Source organism: Stegostoma tigrinum, chromosome 3 (genome assembly GCF_030684315.1).
Source record: "Stegostoma tigrinum isolate sSteTig4 chromosome 3, sSteTig4.hap1, whole genome shotgun sequence".
In the NCBI taxonomy this organism is placed as follows: domain Eukaryota; kingdom Metazoa; phylum Chordata; class Chondrichthyes; order Orectolobiformes; family Stegostomatidae; genus Stegostoma; species Stegostoma tigrinum.
In genome coordinates, this window is record NC_081356.1 from 72,708,108 (window position 1) to 72,723,750 (window position 15,643).

The 15,643-nt window shown below is 39.2% G+C and overlaps 1 protein-coding gene across 1 annotated transcript in view; it reads right to left on the minus strand.

The window, feature by feature from the left end:
* Positions 1-674: 674 nt before the first annotated feature.
* Positions 675-15,643, minus strand: part of srfbp1 (serum response factor binding protein 1) — a 203,383-nt gene continuing 188,414 nt past the window's right edge. The window contains exons 5-8 of the mRNA XM_048527373.2: positions 10,082-10,163; positions 3,184-3,904; positions 3,041-3,075; positions 675-1,869 (exon numbers count right to left, since the gene is read on the minus strand). Of these exons, the coding sequence (XP_048383330.1) occupies positions 1,688-1,869; positions 3,041-3,075; positions 3,184-3,904; positions 10,082-10,163 (1,020 nt within the window). The 3' untranslated portion in view covers positions 675-1,687. The remainder of the gene's footprint in view (positions 1,870-3,040; positions 3,076-3,183; positions 3,905-10,081; positions 10,164-15,643) is intronic.

The following is a 15,643-nucleotide window of genomic DNA, read 5'->3' on the forward strand; positions in this document are numbered from 1 at the left end:
GGCCACCAGATACAGTATTTGAGAACCTTGGAGCTTACTGTCTTCTTTCTTTGATCGTGGCTTGCTCTTTATCAGACAATCTTCATCAATCACTTGAGGAATGTGCTGCTCAGCAACACTCCTTAAACACCAGCTTCCAACACCCCGGCACTAAAATCTAGAAAGACAAGGGAAAGACAAGAAAGAAAGACTGCAAGTCCCCCTCCAAGCCACTCACCACCCTGCCTGGGAAATTTATCGCTGTTCCTTCAGTGTCGCTGGATGCAAATCCTGTACCACCCTCTCTAATGGTGTTGGACACCAAATGGACTGTAATGTTTCAAAAGAAGGCAGCTTACCACCGTCTTCTCAAGGACAATGAGGGATGGTCGAAGAATGCTAATCCAATGTGAATCAGTACAAAGAAAAGCACAGTCTGCCTTTAAACGGTTCAGATTAACTTTAAATGGTGCTAACCATAGCCTGCAGGGCCATAACACCACTCAACAGCACATTTCACGCTGGACTGTGTTGCATGACATTTCGGTGCCGTGTGCGATACAAGCAACGGAAATTGGTTCGTTGCACATTGCGATACCCCCATACATTTCCTGTGTGAAAACACTCAAAGAGAATCCTGCTTTCTCACCGTGCCAACAAAAGTAACAGAACCTACAGCATGCAGGAGATGCACTTTTTATTCAGAATTCCACGCTATCAGAAATGTTATAGGGCAGCAACATTTCAGAATTGTGAACCAAAACACAAGATTCTCTGGCCATGGTTGAAATGCACATTTAACAACAGAACCTTGGAAGCATATGTATTCTAAGTCACATTATTGTGGTGTCTTGCAGCAAACAGCAGTTAACTTCTAGATTATTGATACTATGCAAGAATTTATAAATTACTATTTTGCCTATTTTAGTTCATTGCAAGACACAAGGAATCGAAAATTCTTTGGAACTGTTGTCAGCATAAGGGTTAATCAGCATTTGGAAATGAGTAATTCCCGACAGAAAGTTTTCAGGACCGCATTCATGACTTTTATTTTTGGTTGATAATCAACTATTAATCTTGCTGAGCAATCCAGTGAAATGTTTATAACAAAACGATCATTTATTGGCAGAACTTATTCAGAGTTCCAAGTAACATAGTTGAGTTTGCGTAGTTGAGTTCCTTTGCTGACATTAATCACTGAAAGCTTAACTAAAAAAGGTGCCTTTAAATTTTGAATATTAAAAGATCTTCCTGTTGAAGGAACAAACTGCAAAGGTTAAGGAGGTAATTAAGATAAGGTTTTGTTTCTACAGTTGTGACAATACAGTGACCACCATAAATGTTAAATTATCAAAATGCTAATGAGAATGTTTACCGAATTACTAGTTATACTGCAGTCTTCAAAATTTTCTATATTTCCATACTGGGAAAAAATCCTCACCTGAAAATTGTACATAAACAGAATTTCCCACATCATGTACTTAATACTTAACAAATTTTGCACTATTTTTCAAAATGAATTTTAAATTGTTGCCTTCCAGGAAGTAAAGTTCCGGAAACTACAATAAATAAACTGCATTAAAACGAACTGTACAATTCTTCTTGGTATAAAAACACAGGACAGATGTTTTATATCTGTGTGAAAAATGTCATTATGTGGAACTGTTGTGAATACAAAAGTATGAAATACAATGTTTTTCAAAAGAAACTAATCATCAAATTTGATCTTTTTTCCCTGGAATGCAATGATCTGGGACTGTTCTTTCCGCCTTCTGCTTGCTTCCCAAGATGGATGGAGTGATTGCTGTGGCTTTGGAATGACATCAGACCTCCCACGTGATCTCCCATGAAAGGGCAACCTTTTGTTTTGGGACTTCCTTTGTGTAACATCTGTGCAAGTAAAAAGCCACAAGTAATATGAAACTCTGCAACCAGAACTCATTTACGATACACTGTAAATATATACCACAAAAGAGGTCCTGGGTCAACATGCCATCCCTGCCCCGTAAGGTTATACATTTTAAATGCATCAACACTTATGTTGTAATACTATTACGCAAATTAGATTCCATTTAATTTTTAAGGAAAAGATGATACTCTGCACAGCATTTAAATTAAAAATAACACAATTTCATGGCACTCAGAATGCAAGAAATCCTAATTTTGACAGCACTAATAAAAATGGAGAATACTTCAGAGATAACAACTTGAATGGGACATTCTTAATGTGAAAAGTTATGCCTGAAGACTTGCTGTACGTGCCCTATTTTTAAACCCTGGATTAGCAACGAGACCAAACAGACTGAGTTAGACCTGGCAAACAAAACAACTTTTGAAGGTTCTGCATGGACTGAGCTGGGAAAGTTTAGCCTAGGTCCTAATGACCATGACTCCATAATTGATCAGCAGGGCTACAAAGATTGAGATACTTAAAAAATGTATATTTGTACAATAGGAAGTCTTTCTCATGAAAACACAGATTTGTAGCAAAGTATAAAAACATCCTTATTCTGCACCTGCCCTGAAAGAATTAGTAAATAAAATGCAAATATGTTTACTTTTCTATTACTAACATTGACACTAAAAAAGTGTTTTTTTAAACAAAACATAATTTTAGATTTTCTAGTGATAGCTAACATTGAAATGTTTGGTCTCATATCCCCTACATACCATCTTGCCCTGATCATTGGAATATTTTAAAGGAACAAAACCACTCAGGCATCAATCATCACAGGGGGATAGCATTAAGACTTTTGCTCATTTACCCTGAAAGGAATGGAATGTTTTCAGTTTTCATGTTTTAGAAACCTTTGATTAATCACCTCTATTAAGAAACTTGAACTTATTGGAAAGCAGTCCTTGACATGATCTGATCTGTCTGTTCGAAGAGGCAGAAACATTGGCCGAACTGAATTAGCTTATTCTTTTGAAAACATGGTTGCGTACGCTCAGTTATTTCTAACTGAAATCAATAAATATTTTGCTATTAACGGACATGGAGATAACCAATTGAGTCAAAATCTTCACAGAAAAGCCAATTTAAAAAAGTCTCCGTACTGACCTGTTTGCTTTTTCTTGACATTTCCTTGGAAGTTGCTGAAAAATATGGAAAGAGGTTTGAAACAGTTTATTTTGCCTTTTTTTAAAAAAATAAGAATTTAATTCAAAAACAAATTTGAAACTGTAATTAAACCTGGTTCTTACCTCTTTGGTTTTGAAATCTTTGCATCAGACAAGTTATTACAAAACAAAGAAGCAAATGTTGTTTTTGAGCTGTTGTTCTGCTTTCCATCATAACCCAAGGGATCAATCTTCCCTTTCTTCACAACACTTGGCACGATTTCTTCATCTTCTTTCACAACATTGGCTTCCAAAGTTGGATCAAGTTCTTGCTTCTTTTTGTTTATTCTTTTCACCTTTCCAATAAAGAAATCATCATCCCCACTGTCATCACTAGATGTCTGATTGTAAAACCTCTCCTCTGTGCTGTCGTCAAAATACTTCTCATCCTCACTGGATGCATCCACATCCTTAGATACATCCAGATCACTGTCACCTACTTCAACAGCTTTTGAATTCTCTGAGTTAATGGAGGTTTTTATTTTGCCTTGTGTTTTTGAAAGGGTTAACCTACTGTCTTCAATATCTTGATCAGTCAATGTTATTTCTGCAGCTTGAGTTTCAGAGGTTGTGTCTTTATGCAGAGCTTCAGTGTCTGTTGTTTTAACAGTTGCTCTCACTGGTTTGGAAGCGACGCTTTTGATTCTCTCACTGGCATTACTGTCCTCTTTTATTTCATTCGTTTCATCAAGTTTAGCTTCTTCTGGACTTGCCTGTTTCAAAGGCTCTGTTTGCAAATTAGGCAGACTGCTCAACTTCTGCCTTTTCATTTTTTGTCTTGTTTCTTTGAATGAAGTTACAGCAGCTGGGGGAAAAAAAGTGAAAACCTTTGCTGAAATATTTACTTCACAACGCCAGGTTTAAAATTATCTTGTAATCACATTTCTCTCCTCTAGAAAATTAACAACAGAACTGCTAATCTCCAACTTTGAGTTTTGTAAGTGTTAGTTACAGACAGAAATCCATTAGTAAGAAGGTACATTCAAAAACAAGATTTGATCGTGTGGTCTACAGTTGGATAAGGGGTTGGCTAGATCAGTGCGACACCAACTGTGGGAGTTTAATTCCTGTACTGGATGTCCCATGCCAAGAACCATGCCCCTTGCATGAGATGTGGTGGCCCTCAAGTTAAACTCATCACCAACCATCAGTCTGTAATGAGAGAGCAGTCCTGGTTCTCTGGGACTATAGTAACTTTTACCTTTTTAATACTGAACACTACATGTTGTTCCCAAATGGCAGTTTCTATTTAGGTGCTAGGAAGAAGAGAAATGCATTTAAAATAGAATTGTCTCAAACTATCATCTTTAAAATGAATGCTATGAAATGCAAAATGTTTTAAAAAAAATTCAGCCCATAAATTATTGCAAAAAGATATTGCTTTACATATCATATTATTTCATACAAGTTATCCATTGGTTTGTGTGCATTGGAATATGGCACTTAAAAATTAGATGAACGAGTAGCATCACTCTTAGTTCTGACCTTTGTCATTGTTAGTTTGGCCATTGTATTGAATAATAAAGCACACTTACATACATTTAAAATGATTATACATGCATTCATTAATTTGAAATGAAATCAGGTAAAATAAAGGTTCTCTCCTGGAATGATTTTACATTTGAGATTTTTTTTTCATGTGATTATTTATTGAGAAGGACAAACACATTCATTTGCCAAACTTTGAAGATATTCCTAAGAGTTTACCTTTCTGAATGTACCTTGAGAATTCATCAATTTACAAGCTGTTGAATAGTACATATTAAACATCATATGCTCATGGACATTCAGTTGGGCTCCACCAGAACTATTCAGTTCCTGACCTCATTACAGCCTTGGTCCAAACATGGACTAGAAGGGAAGTTAGGGTAAGTGCCTTTGAAATCAATGAAGAAGGTCAATCAAACTCAGCAGATCTGGCAATATCCATGGAAAGCAAGCAGAGTTAACTTTTCGGGTCCAGTGACCGCATTGCAGAACTGCTGAATTTCACCAGAAATTTCTGTTTTTGTTTCAGATTTCTAGCATTTGTATTTCTTTGTTTTAATTAAGTATTTGAGCATTGGTATCAGGGATTGCAAGCTAAACTGAAGTCAATGAAAATCAGGATTAAAACTCGTTGCTGGTTGTAAATTATACCTATTGAGGTGGTGGTGGTGTAGTGGTGATGTCACTGGATTACTAATCCAGGACCGTGTGTTAATGGGCTGGGGACACGGGCTCAAATCCCACCAAGGCAGATAGTAAAATAAAATTCTGAAATAGAAAAACAAAAGTGTGCTCCTAGATTGTCAATAAAACATCTGGCTCACTAGTGTCTCTTAGTGAAGGGAATAAACCATCCTTAAGTGGTCTGACCTATATATTGACTCTTAACTGTTCCCAGGCAATTAGGGATGAGCAATAAATGCTGTTTTAGACAACTACATCTCCATTTCATGAACAAATAAATAAAAACCTCCAAGCCTATTAGTGACAAATATGCCAAGGATCAAATGCTTGTTGGAGACTGTTTATTGTTTACCATACAGCTTACATTGGTGCTCTTGTAGCACATTGGTAGCATCCCTACCTCTGGGTCAGGAGGCTGGGTTCTAGTCCCACCAGCTCCAGTTTGATTAAAAAAGACATACATCTCCAATGTAAACTATCATCCCCCAGTGCTGGTTGGCTCATCTTCATGCATGTTAATCTAAGTATGATTAATGAACACCCTTTGTGTTTTAAGAATTCATTTACAGGACGTGAACATTATTAGCTAGGACAACATTTATTGCCCATCTCTAATTGCCCAGAGGGTAGTTAACTGTCAACCGCATTGCTGGAGTCAGGTTTAGGCCAGATGAGGTAATGACAGCAGTTTCCTTTGGACCCGAAAAACATTTCTGAATGGCATCACAGAGTCAGATGGATTTTCCAGTAATTAACAATGGTTTCACAGTCATCATTAGACTCTTAATTTTAGATTGTTATTGAATTCAGACTCTACCACATGGTGGGATTTGAATCTGGGTAGCCAGAACATTCCATGGGTCCCTGAACTATAATCTGAGTAATAATATCATGAGGCCATCACCTCCCCTTGCCATGCTGCCATCAACATTGGCAATGTGACACCAGTGCATATAGGTTCCACAATCACCAGCAGTCTATCACAATGCTGAAGTCAATGCACAAATCACAAAACCTACCTCTGTTATGTTCAAACTGCACGAAAATGTGTAAAACAAACCCAGCGATCTAACTGACAATACCAAATTGCAAGACTACCAAGTTTGTATCCATAGCATATCCTCTACAGTGACACCCTGGATAAAATATGCTAGGCAGCAGAAAAGGATGGACAGTTTCCACTTTTGCTGTCTTAGACGTATCTTTGGCATCTCTTGGCAGGAGCAAATCACCGACCTAGATGTCATAAGATATTTTAATTCCATTAGCATATTTTCATGCTAAGCAAACAATGTCTGCATTTGGTCACATTCACTGGATGGATGACTCTAAGCGCAAAGCAAGTTTTGGATAGTGAATTGACCACTGGGTCCCAATCTACTGAAAATCCTCACTTCTGCTAGAGGGGCTCTTGCAATTGAGATAAGGTGGCAACATTGACATTGACAATTGGGAGACAGTTGCTGTTGGCCATTACCTCTGCAGGCTGACTGATTGAAAGAGCATTGGAAAATGCGATCAGAATGAAAAGTCTCAACTTGTTCAGGCGAGGGCCGAGGGAAGATAGAAGCAAGTGAATCATGCACCTTCTCAGCCCGCTGTCTTCCTTTGTAGCAAATACAGCAGAGACTACCTTGCCAGCACTGAGGTCCAGAGCTACAACACACATTGCTTAACAGAGTTGGGCACTTGGTGCAACAATGATCTTACAACGCAAAAAGGTTTTAGTGTCTAGAATTAGTGAGGCTGTGAAAAAGGAGCCCGTGAAAAAGGATTTGTTTCGCTGCTGATCCTTCGTCTTTCTCAAAAGAAAACTCTTGTTGAGGTCAGGGTGAAATGTACCTGCTCTGAAAATATGATTAAAGGAACATATCAACATTTTATTTCTTGAGCAAGCTGTGACTGCTGAGACTTCTAGAGATGACCACACACGATTAGTGGCATGACCATAAATGCCAGGACAGCAAAATGACAGACTGTGTGCAGAAAAAGGCTTCCCACCATTTGAATGGCCTGTCGAACAGGATGGCCTTGGCAATCAATATCAGAATTCAAGTGCTGAGTGCCTGGATGTAGTGCCCCAAGTTGACCTCATGCAAATTGGTGACTACATCCTGAAACTATTGTGTTCCCCGACTGTATCAGTAATTCTGACACTTCTCTGTGCACCATAACCATACATATCACCTACCAGTTCTCATGAGAGTAATTACTGAACATTTATGGTTGTACTTCACATTCATATACTTAGCTTTGTGTTAGCTAGATTGCTCACACCTCAATTGCTCAACGTGACCAGCCACAATACCCAAAAAGTCTGCACCACACATTCACAAATGTTGCTCTCTTGCAAAATAAGGTGGCACATCTACATGTTCCCACCCTCTGAGAGGAGGTACTGCTTGTCACTGATGAGGACTTGACTCAGTGAGTAGCGATCTTGCCTTTGAGACAGAATGTTGTGGATTCCAATCAAATTTCCCTAACTTGAAGGCAAAACACAGGCTTGACAACCCAAGGAGTACAGAAGTGCAAGTGGATGCTATCTTCTGGATACATATCTTTCAGATGAATGTTAAATGAAGACCCTATATGCTCTTTCAGTTGAATGTAAAAGATCCCATAATGCTATTTTGAAGAGGAGAAGGGGTAAAACCTCCAATGTTCACCAACATTACAGAAAGCAGGTTATCTAATCTGTATTACATTGCTGCTCTGAATGCTTGCCGTGTGCTGATGAGCTTCAGTGTTTCCTACATTAGAACTTTGAATATACTTGAAAAGTTTGTTGTTGGCTATAAAGTGTTCGGGATATAAGGCACTACAAAATGGAGGTAATTCCATTTTCTGAGAGGGCTGCTTTTGAAGGAGGCTGCAATATTCATTATTTGGTTGTAAAGAAGTGTTTTAGGTCTTGAAGTTGGTATCAAAGCTCCAAAATAAAGCCTGCAGTGTGTACTCATACTGTTTCATTTGACCACTATCAGGAGCACATCTCTGCCTCTAGCTCTCTTTAGAAGATACGTTATGGTGAGTGAGTGTCAGGCATCCTGACTACATGAGAAGCGCAACTAAGTTGCGACAGCTTTAATAAGGTAGCAAGTAACTCACCTCCTGATTTTACAAATCTTGCCCACCATCTACAAAATGGGTCAGGTGTGTGATGGAATGCTCTCCGCCTGCCTAGATGGCAGCATCTGCATCAACACCCAACCAACTCAACCCCATCCAGAACAAGGCAGCCTACTTAATTGGCATTCTAGCTATGACCTTCAACAGTTATTTCACTCACCACTAATGCACGTTGGCAGCAGTGTGTACTGTTTGTTACATGTACTGCAATTCCTTTGACTGGAGACTGCAAATGTTATGACCCTTGATAACATTCCAGCAAAAGTATTGAAGACTAATGCTCCAGAAAGAGCTGGCCCCCTAAATCAAGCTCTTCTGGTGCAGCTACAACACTGGCATCTACCCAGCAAAGTGAAAAATTCCTGATGCATGTTTTACCCTTGCTATCCTAATGCTCTACTATTGGTCATCGTATTGTAATTAAGCAACACTTATCCACGAATAACCTGCTCACTGATGCTCAGCTTAGGTTCTATCAGAGTCACTCGGCCCCTGATCTTATTATGGCCTTGGCTCAAACGTACGTAATAACTAAACTACAGGAAGTGAAGTGAGACTATCCTTGATGTCAAGTCAGCATTCAACTGAATAGAGTATCAAGGAGCCCAAGCAAAACTAGAGTCAATAGGAAGCGGGAGAAATTCCCCTGTTTACAGTCACATCTAGCAGAAAGAAAAAAAGCTATGGTGGTTGGAGGTCAGTTATCTCAGTCTAGCGCCATCATTGCAGGAGTTCCCCAGGGTTATGTCCTCAGTCAAACCATCTTTAGTTTCTCCGTCAATGATTTTCCTTATATCGTAAGGCCAAAACTAGGGACATTCATTGACAAGTACTTAACATTCAACACTGTACATAGTCCCTTAGATACTGAAGATGATGATGTGCATTTGCAGCAAGAACTGGACAACTTTCAAGGTGCTAAGTGGCAAGTAATATTTGCATCACACAACTGCCAGACCCTTTCCAAAAAGATAAAATCTAGCCATATCCCCTTGCCATTCAATGACATTCGCATCACTGGGACCCCAATATCAACATCCTGGGGATTATCCCTGACAAGAACCTGAAATGGTCCAGCCAAACAGGCATTGTGGTGCAAAAGCAGGTTAGAGATGAGGAACTCCGAGGCGAGTAACTCATGTCCTGTCTCCTCAAAGCCTTTCCACTGTCTTCCAAGTGTTAGATCAGGAGTGTGATTGAATACTCTCTACTTGTTTCGATAAGTAAAGCTCCAACAACTCTCAGAAGGTATGAGCAGGGTAAAGTAGCCTGCTCAATTGGCACCCCACTGTAACACCTTCAACACTAACTCCTTTCACCACTGCTGCCACAGTGCGCACCATTTCTTCAGAATCAGAAACTTAAAACTGCATTTCATCCTTCTCTTACACAGCATTGAAACTCCTATCTCGTACACCAGGAATTTCTTGTTCTTTATAATTGTTGCTGTGAATGTACAATATAAAAATTCATTGGCCATGACTAAAAAATAATTAACAAGAACGATGAAACAAATAATATTTGTGTGTGTGGACATTATGAGCATTGAAATAAAAACATGAGTTATTAAGAGTCTAAGCGGAGATAACAATATCACAGGAATGAATCAGCTATAGCATAGACAAGCAAATCAGACACACTGAATTCCTTTTCTGTTTCATGGTAATCTGCACCTTACCTTTAATAGCTGCAACTTTTCTGCTCACGAGTGGATGTGAAGCAATTCGTGCTACTGCTCGCTCAGTTACTGTGGAATTTGGCTGTTCAACCCAAACAAACAAAAAAAAGGTTAATGACCAACCATTGAAAGTTGTGAATTGCTCCAATGCAAACAGTTAACTGTCTCCTTCAAAATAATTGGTCTCACAAAATATTTAGCCCCTGGTCTCTTGAGAACAATCAGCCCAACATTTCCCCTTCCACCTTCTGTACAATGGAGAAACCACATAAACAGAGTCCTTGCTAGAGCAAGTTATTGTTTGTAATATGGGTCAGTTTCCAAGAGATGACCGAATATGTAGGAATGGGGCATTTGAGATCTTTCTGAAGCTTGTTAGCAGACCTGATGCCTTAAGCAGTGCTGTAGCCCACTCTTGTCAGTAGGATTTTAGGAAAATGAACATGTTAACTTCTTTGTGATATGCCACTGTCTTTATGAAAACATACATCAGCATAAAAATAAAATTTTAGACACTCAATGTTGTATTGTTCCATGGAAGTATAGTTTTGGACTATATAACACCCCCAAGTTACAGAATCTATACTTGAAGCCCTCACTGGAGATGACAGAAATTTGCAATGAAATAAAGTATTACACAATGTTGCAATTTTTCCTTAAAAAAAGTACACTGGTGTCAACATTATGACTATGAAACAAATAATTCTAGTAGCAACACTTTTTGACTACCTGGTTTAATTTATAGGCCAGCTTAGAAAATTGTACATTTTGATCACAGAGTGTTTTAAGAAAGAATCTCAGTAACTATACATGGAGGCTGGGTCATTAAATTTATTCATCACTCAACTAGATTGACAGGACAGACAGGAAAATGGAGTTGAGACAGATTAACCATGACCTTACTGAACGGTGAGCATGCTTGAAGGGCTGAATGATCTGCTCCTAAATCTGATATTTCTACATACTATATTTGCTGAGACCATCCCTTACTGAGAATCATGAGGCACAATGTGACATGTCTGCATGATAATATTCCTGGAACAATAGTTTATAGATGAGAAAAAACCATCAGCCTTGGCTCAAAGATGGAAATCTTGCCTGAACAGAAGTGAGGGGGTGTACGTTCTGCTTCAGAGATTCAGCCAGCATTCCAGTGCAGTACTGAGTGAGCGCCACAATATCAGAGATACTGTCTTTCAGATGTAATGTCAAACACGAGCCTCCAAGGGAACATAAAAATGGTGTGGCACCACTCTGTAATCTCTATAGTCCAGAAGTCCAAAACCTAGAACCACCAGTTGTCTGTAATTTTTTTTTCCACCATGATGAGAGTGGAGGGCTTGCAGGGTATTGACCTTGTGATGCTAAAGAACAGTCTGTAGCAGAGATACACACCTAACTTATTCAAGAGGCAGTCTGGTAACCTATTTGAAATGTATTACTTTTTAATACAGGAACTAGTACAATATCTTATGATTATAATGAATAAAGTACACTTTGTACGGCATATGATTTCTGCATGAGTATACAGTTTATAAATGCTTGTACTTTATTAACATAAGGCAAGACACTTAATCAACTTAAACTGCAGTCAGATTTTATCTTATTTCTGTCCCCAGCACCGAAAAGAACTCTTATTAGATATAGACTAGAAACAATTGAAGGGCAATCTATGTAAGAAGCCATATGGTGGTTGAATGAAATTATCCACATTATGTACATATATCAAGTTGCAATATTTAACATTCTGCACAATAAATAATTCAGGCCTTGCTGTTGAAACAGTGCCACTAATAATTTTTTAAAAATTATCTGGCAGCTTTTATTTTTGTTTCTTTTGTTAGTTATTGCATAATAGTGATAACATTTCAAAACTAAATCATCAGGTATAAAACACATTGGGACATCCTGAGCACATGATGATGCTAAATCAATGAAAGTTATTTTCCTGTTCAAGTTATTGAAGCTTGACTAGCAGTATACTGCTGTAAACTGTCTCCCTAAAAGCACCGAGGTTTTTCTACATCAACTGGGCTGCAGAGTCAAGAAAACAACTTATTACTACTTTAAGGGCAACCAGAATGGGCAATAAATGCTGGCCCATCCAATGACATCCACATTGCATGAATGAAAACCAATCACGTTGGCCATTAGTTAGTATGTAGGTCAGCAGTTCACTTCTTGTTTGAACCTAGCACTGTTATTCTTTTCCTAGATTTCTAGCTGAAGCACATGATTTTGAAGTCTTGATCTGAGGACCAGGATCTTCACTTGGATACTTCCTCTGCTGACTCTACCACTTGCAATTTCTCTTCTAGACAAAAAAGGAGTCTCTGGAAGTGATAGCTTCCAAATGGTGTTGTGATGTTGTGGTTTCTTGACATTCCTTTGCCAAATGAACTGACCAATCTCTGCATTTTGCATCTGGCTTGGAGAAGAGTTTATCTGCTGTGAATCTGGAATTTAAATCCTCCAGTATTAGGATTTTGTGTGTGCATCTCTTTAGAAAAATATTTAGACACCTTGAATCCAGACAAATGCTGAATTTGCCATCTTACTTCACACGTAATTGAACTGCCCAGTCTGTGTGCCAACATACCCAATGGATAGCACTATCACATGCTACATATTTCAGTTCATTTATCTGTTTTCCTGTATGTGGACACTCTACTTTCTGGAATGGTCAGCTGACATAATTGCATGTTTTCTGAGATGCAACACAGCATCATCTTTGAAGTTTCTCATGGGTTGAGTCTGTGTGGCTCAATTGTTATTAAATCCTGGACTAACTCAATGCAAGTATTCTTAGTCTCTTCTGCTGCAATTGCTATCTTGGTGATCTGATGCAAACATACAACTTAGGAGCAAGAGTGAGCCACTCAAACCTACTCAGCAAATTCATGACTGATGTGTTTAGTCCACATTGCTAGCTGCTCACAATAACCTATCACCCTCTTGCATGTCAAGAATCTAGAGGTCAAGGTTTTGGAAGGTCATGTGAAAGAGACTTGATGAGTTGCTGCAGAGAGTATATTGTACACGTTGCTGATACTGACACTGAATATGATTGGCCACAATGTTAAAATCTATGCACGCCAGTTAATATGCTATTTCTGGTCCACTTAATCTCGATGTACAGAATACTTGAGATTTCCATGCAGAACTGCCATAGCTGCATTTCATTGTCAATAATAACAGCACAAGCTACAGATGTCCCATTAAATAGTTAATTTTGCTGTTGTCGGTTCTGTCATAATTTACTACAGGACAGGTATATCTCCAACAGAAGTCTGATTGATAGCTCTCACACTGACCTTGGACTCCAGCATGTGTTGTGAATTTTCTTCAGACATACGATGTTAATCCTTCTGTTTGACGTATTCACACAATGTGTCATCATCACAATGTGGAAAGCCAGTTCCTTTAGTGATTTAAGATTGGTCCACTCAGAATCTTCACCCCTGGCCAATCTTTCAGCTAATCATTGTGTGTTTACATTTCTGTGTGCTCTGGCAGCTCCCCCCTGCTGTTGCTGCCAGTATGCCATCCATGATTTGACTGCATTTTATTGTAGGCCCTAGTCATAGCTTAGGAATGAAACTCCTCACATAAGCAATCACAGTGTCTTTTTGCACTGGACACTTGTAAAGTTACTGAAATGCAAGGCCGCTTTACTTTGAGTGCAACAGATTGCACTAACAACACAGCTTGCTTGATTTCTGCCTTCTGGCAACTGCACCATGACTGGTAACTTGTGTCCCTTCTAAGCTGTGCTGCCATTCAGCTGCTGTGAGCACCTGCTGTCAGCAGTGCTGATACTGTTCAGTGCATGGACTTCTGGTTTCATTAGTCACTGGCATGCATGAAGCTCAGGAATCTGTGTAGACAAAATTAAAATTAATGGGGATGTTGCTGGTAAGTACACCTGATGTCTACAGACATTGTTCAACTGCAATGGTTTCACATCTTCTGCCATTTTAAGAAGTGTATCAATATTGTGAATTATATTTTCCTCTGAGCAGTTTCTTTGAAAAATTAGGACAGATTTTGAAGCTATAACCAGCATCATTATCTGCTCAGACAACTCAGCCTCTGAAAAATCACAGTACTTGCCTTTGTAATGGCATCTCTTAACAAAATTCATCAATTAAGTCTTGTGGGTGCTGCCTCTAATGGCCAGGGCTAGATGGTGAATTCTGTAGTTTTACATTGAGTTTGTATTCCAGCATTTCCCACAGTTTAGTGCAGTTTACCTGGATTTCTTCAGAAAAGCTGAATTGTTGATTCTGAACAATTCCTCATTTCCAGCGGCTATCTTTGCTTTCATTGCTTGTTTATCTGGAGTTGAAACTGCTAAATTTATAAAGCATAGTTTCATGCCTAATTTGAACAGCCTAAATTCAGCTGGAATGTCTGCGGCTTTCTAATTCATGTCAGAGAATTTGGTAGTCATCTTTCTGATGTTCCATGCCTTTCGCAAATGCCATCAATATCTAGATTTCTCGTAGGCTTCCTACCATAGGATTGGTCTAAGTGGAGATTCAGCAATCCAGTTGTTGGCTTTCTTTTGTTACGTTTAAAAATATGTCCTGCGCAACTTCAATTTGCTGGAACCAAGTCTCTGCCTGAACAGGTTCACAAATCACATACCTACTATTCTTGTACTCATTTTTTTTTCTTAAGGAGCCCCAGTATAAATGTTAACTTCTGCTCTGTTTTAAGTCTTGTCCGAGGCATTTGCCTTTTTATTTTCCATTTTTTGAAGAATAATTCTCTAGGCTGATCACTACATTGCATTTCTTGTGTTATTGGTAATTAACACAGATTAAGTAGCATGGGTAACAAGGTGTATAGCTGGATGAACACAGCAGGTCAAGCAGCAGAGGAGCAGGAAAGCTGACATTTTGTGTCTGGACCCTCTATTTCTGAAGAAGGGTCTAGGCCCGAAACGTCAGCTTTCCTGCTCGGCCTGCTGGGTTCATCCAGCTCTACACCTTGTTATCTCAGATTCTCCAGCATCGGCAGTAGTTCCTACTATCTCTTTAAGTAGCACGGATTCAGTTTGATTAAAAATGTCAAAGAGGTTTATTTCACTCAGATCTGACGATAATTTACTGTCTATGCATCTTCCTTCGAGCATGCTACTGCCTGGACTGCAAATGGCAGTTGGTCATTTAGGTTAGATTTCTTACAGTGTGGAAAGAGGCCCTTCAGCCCAAAACGTCCACACCGCCCTTTGGAGCATCCCACCCAGACCCATCTCCCTACAACCCACACACCCCTGAACACTATGGGTAATTTAGCATGGCCGATCCACCCAACCTGTACATCTTTGGACTGTGGGAGGAAACCGGAGCGCCCGGAGGAAACCCACGCAGACACGGGGAGAATGTGCAAACTCCACACAGACAGTCACCCGAGGCTGGAATTGAACCCGGGTCCCTGGTGCTATGAGGCAACAGTGCTAACCACTGAGCCACCGTGCCACCCTAGTCTCCTCCTTGGCTCTTTAGCATGTGTAACTCTTAGAGTATAACAAATCTTAAAGCAATTATACAACTG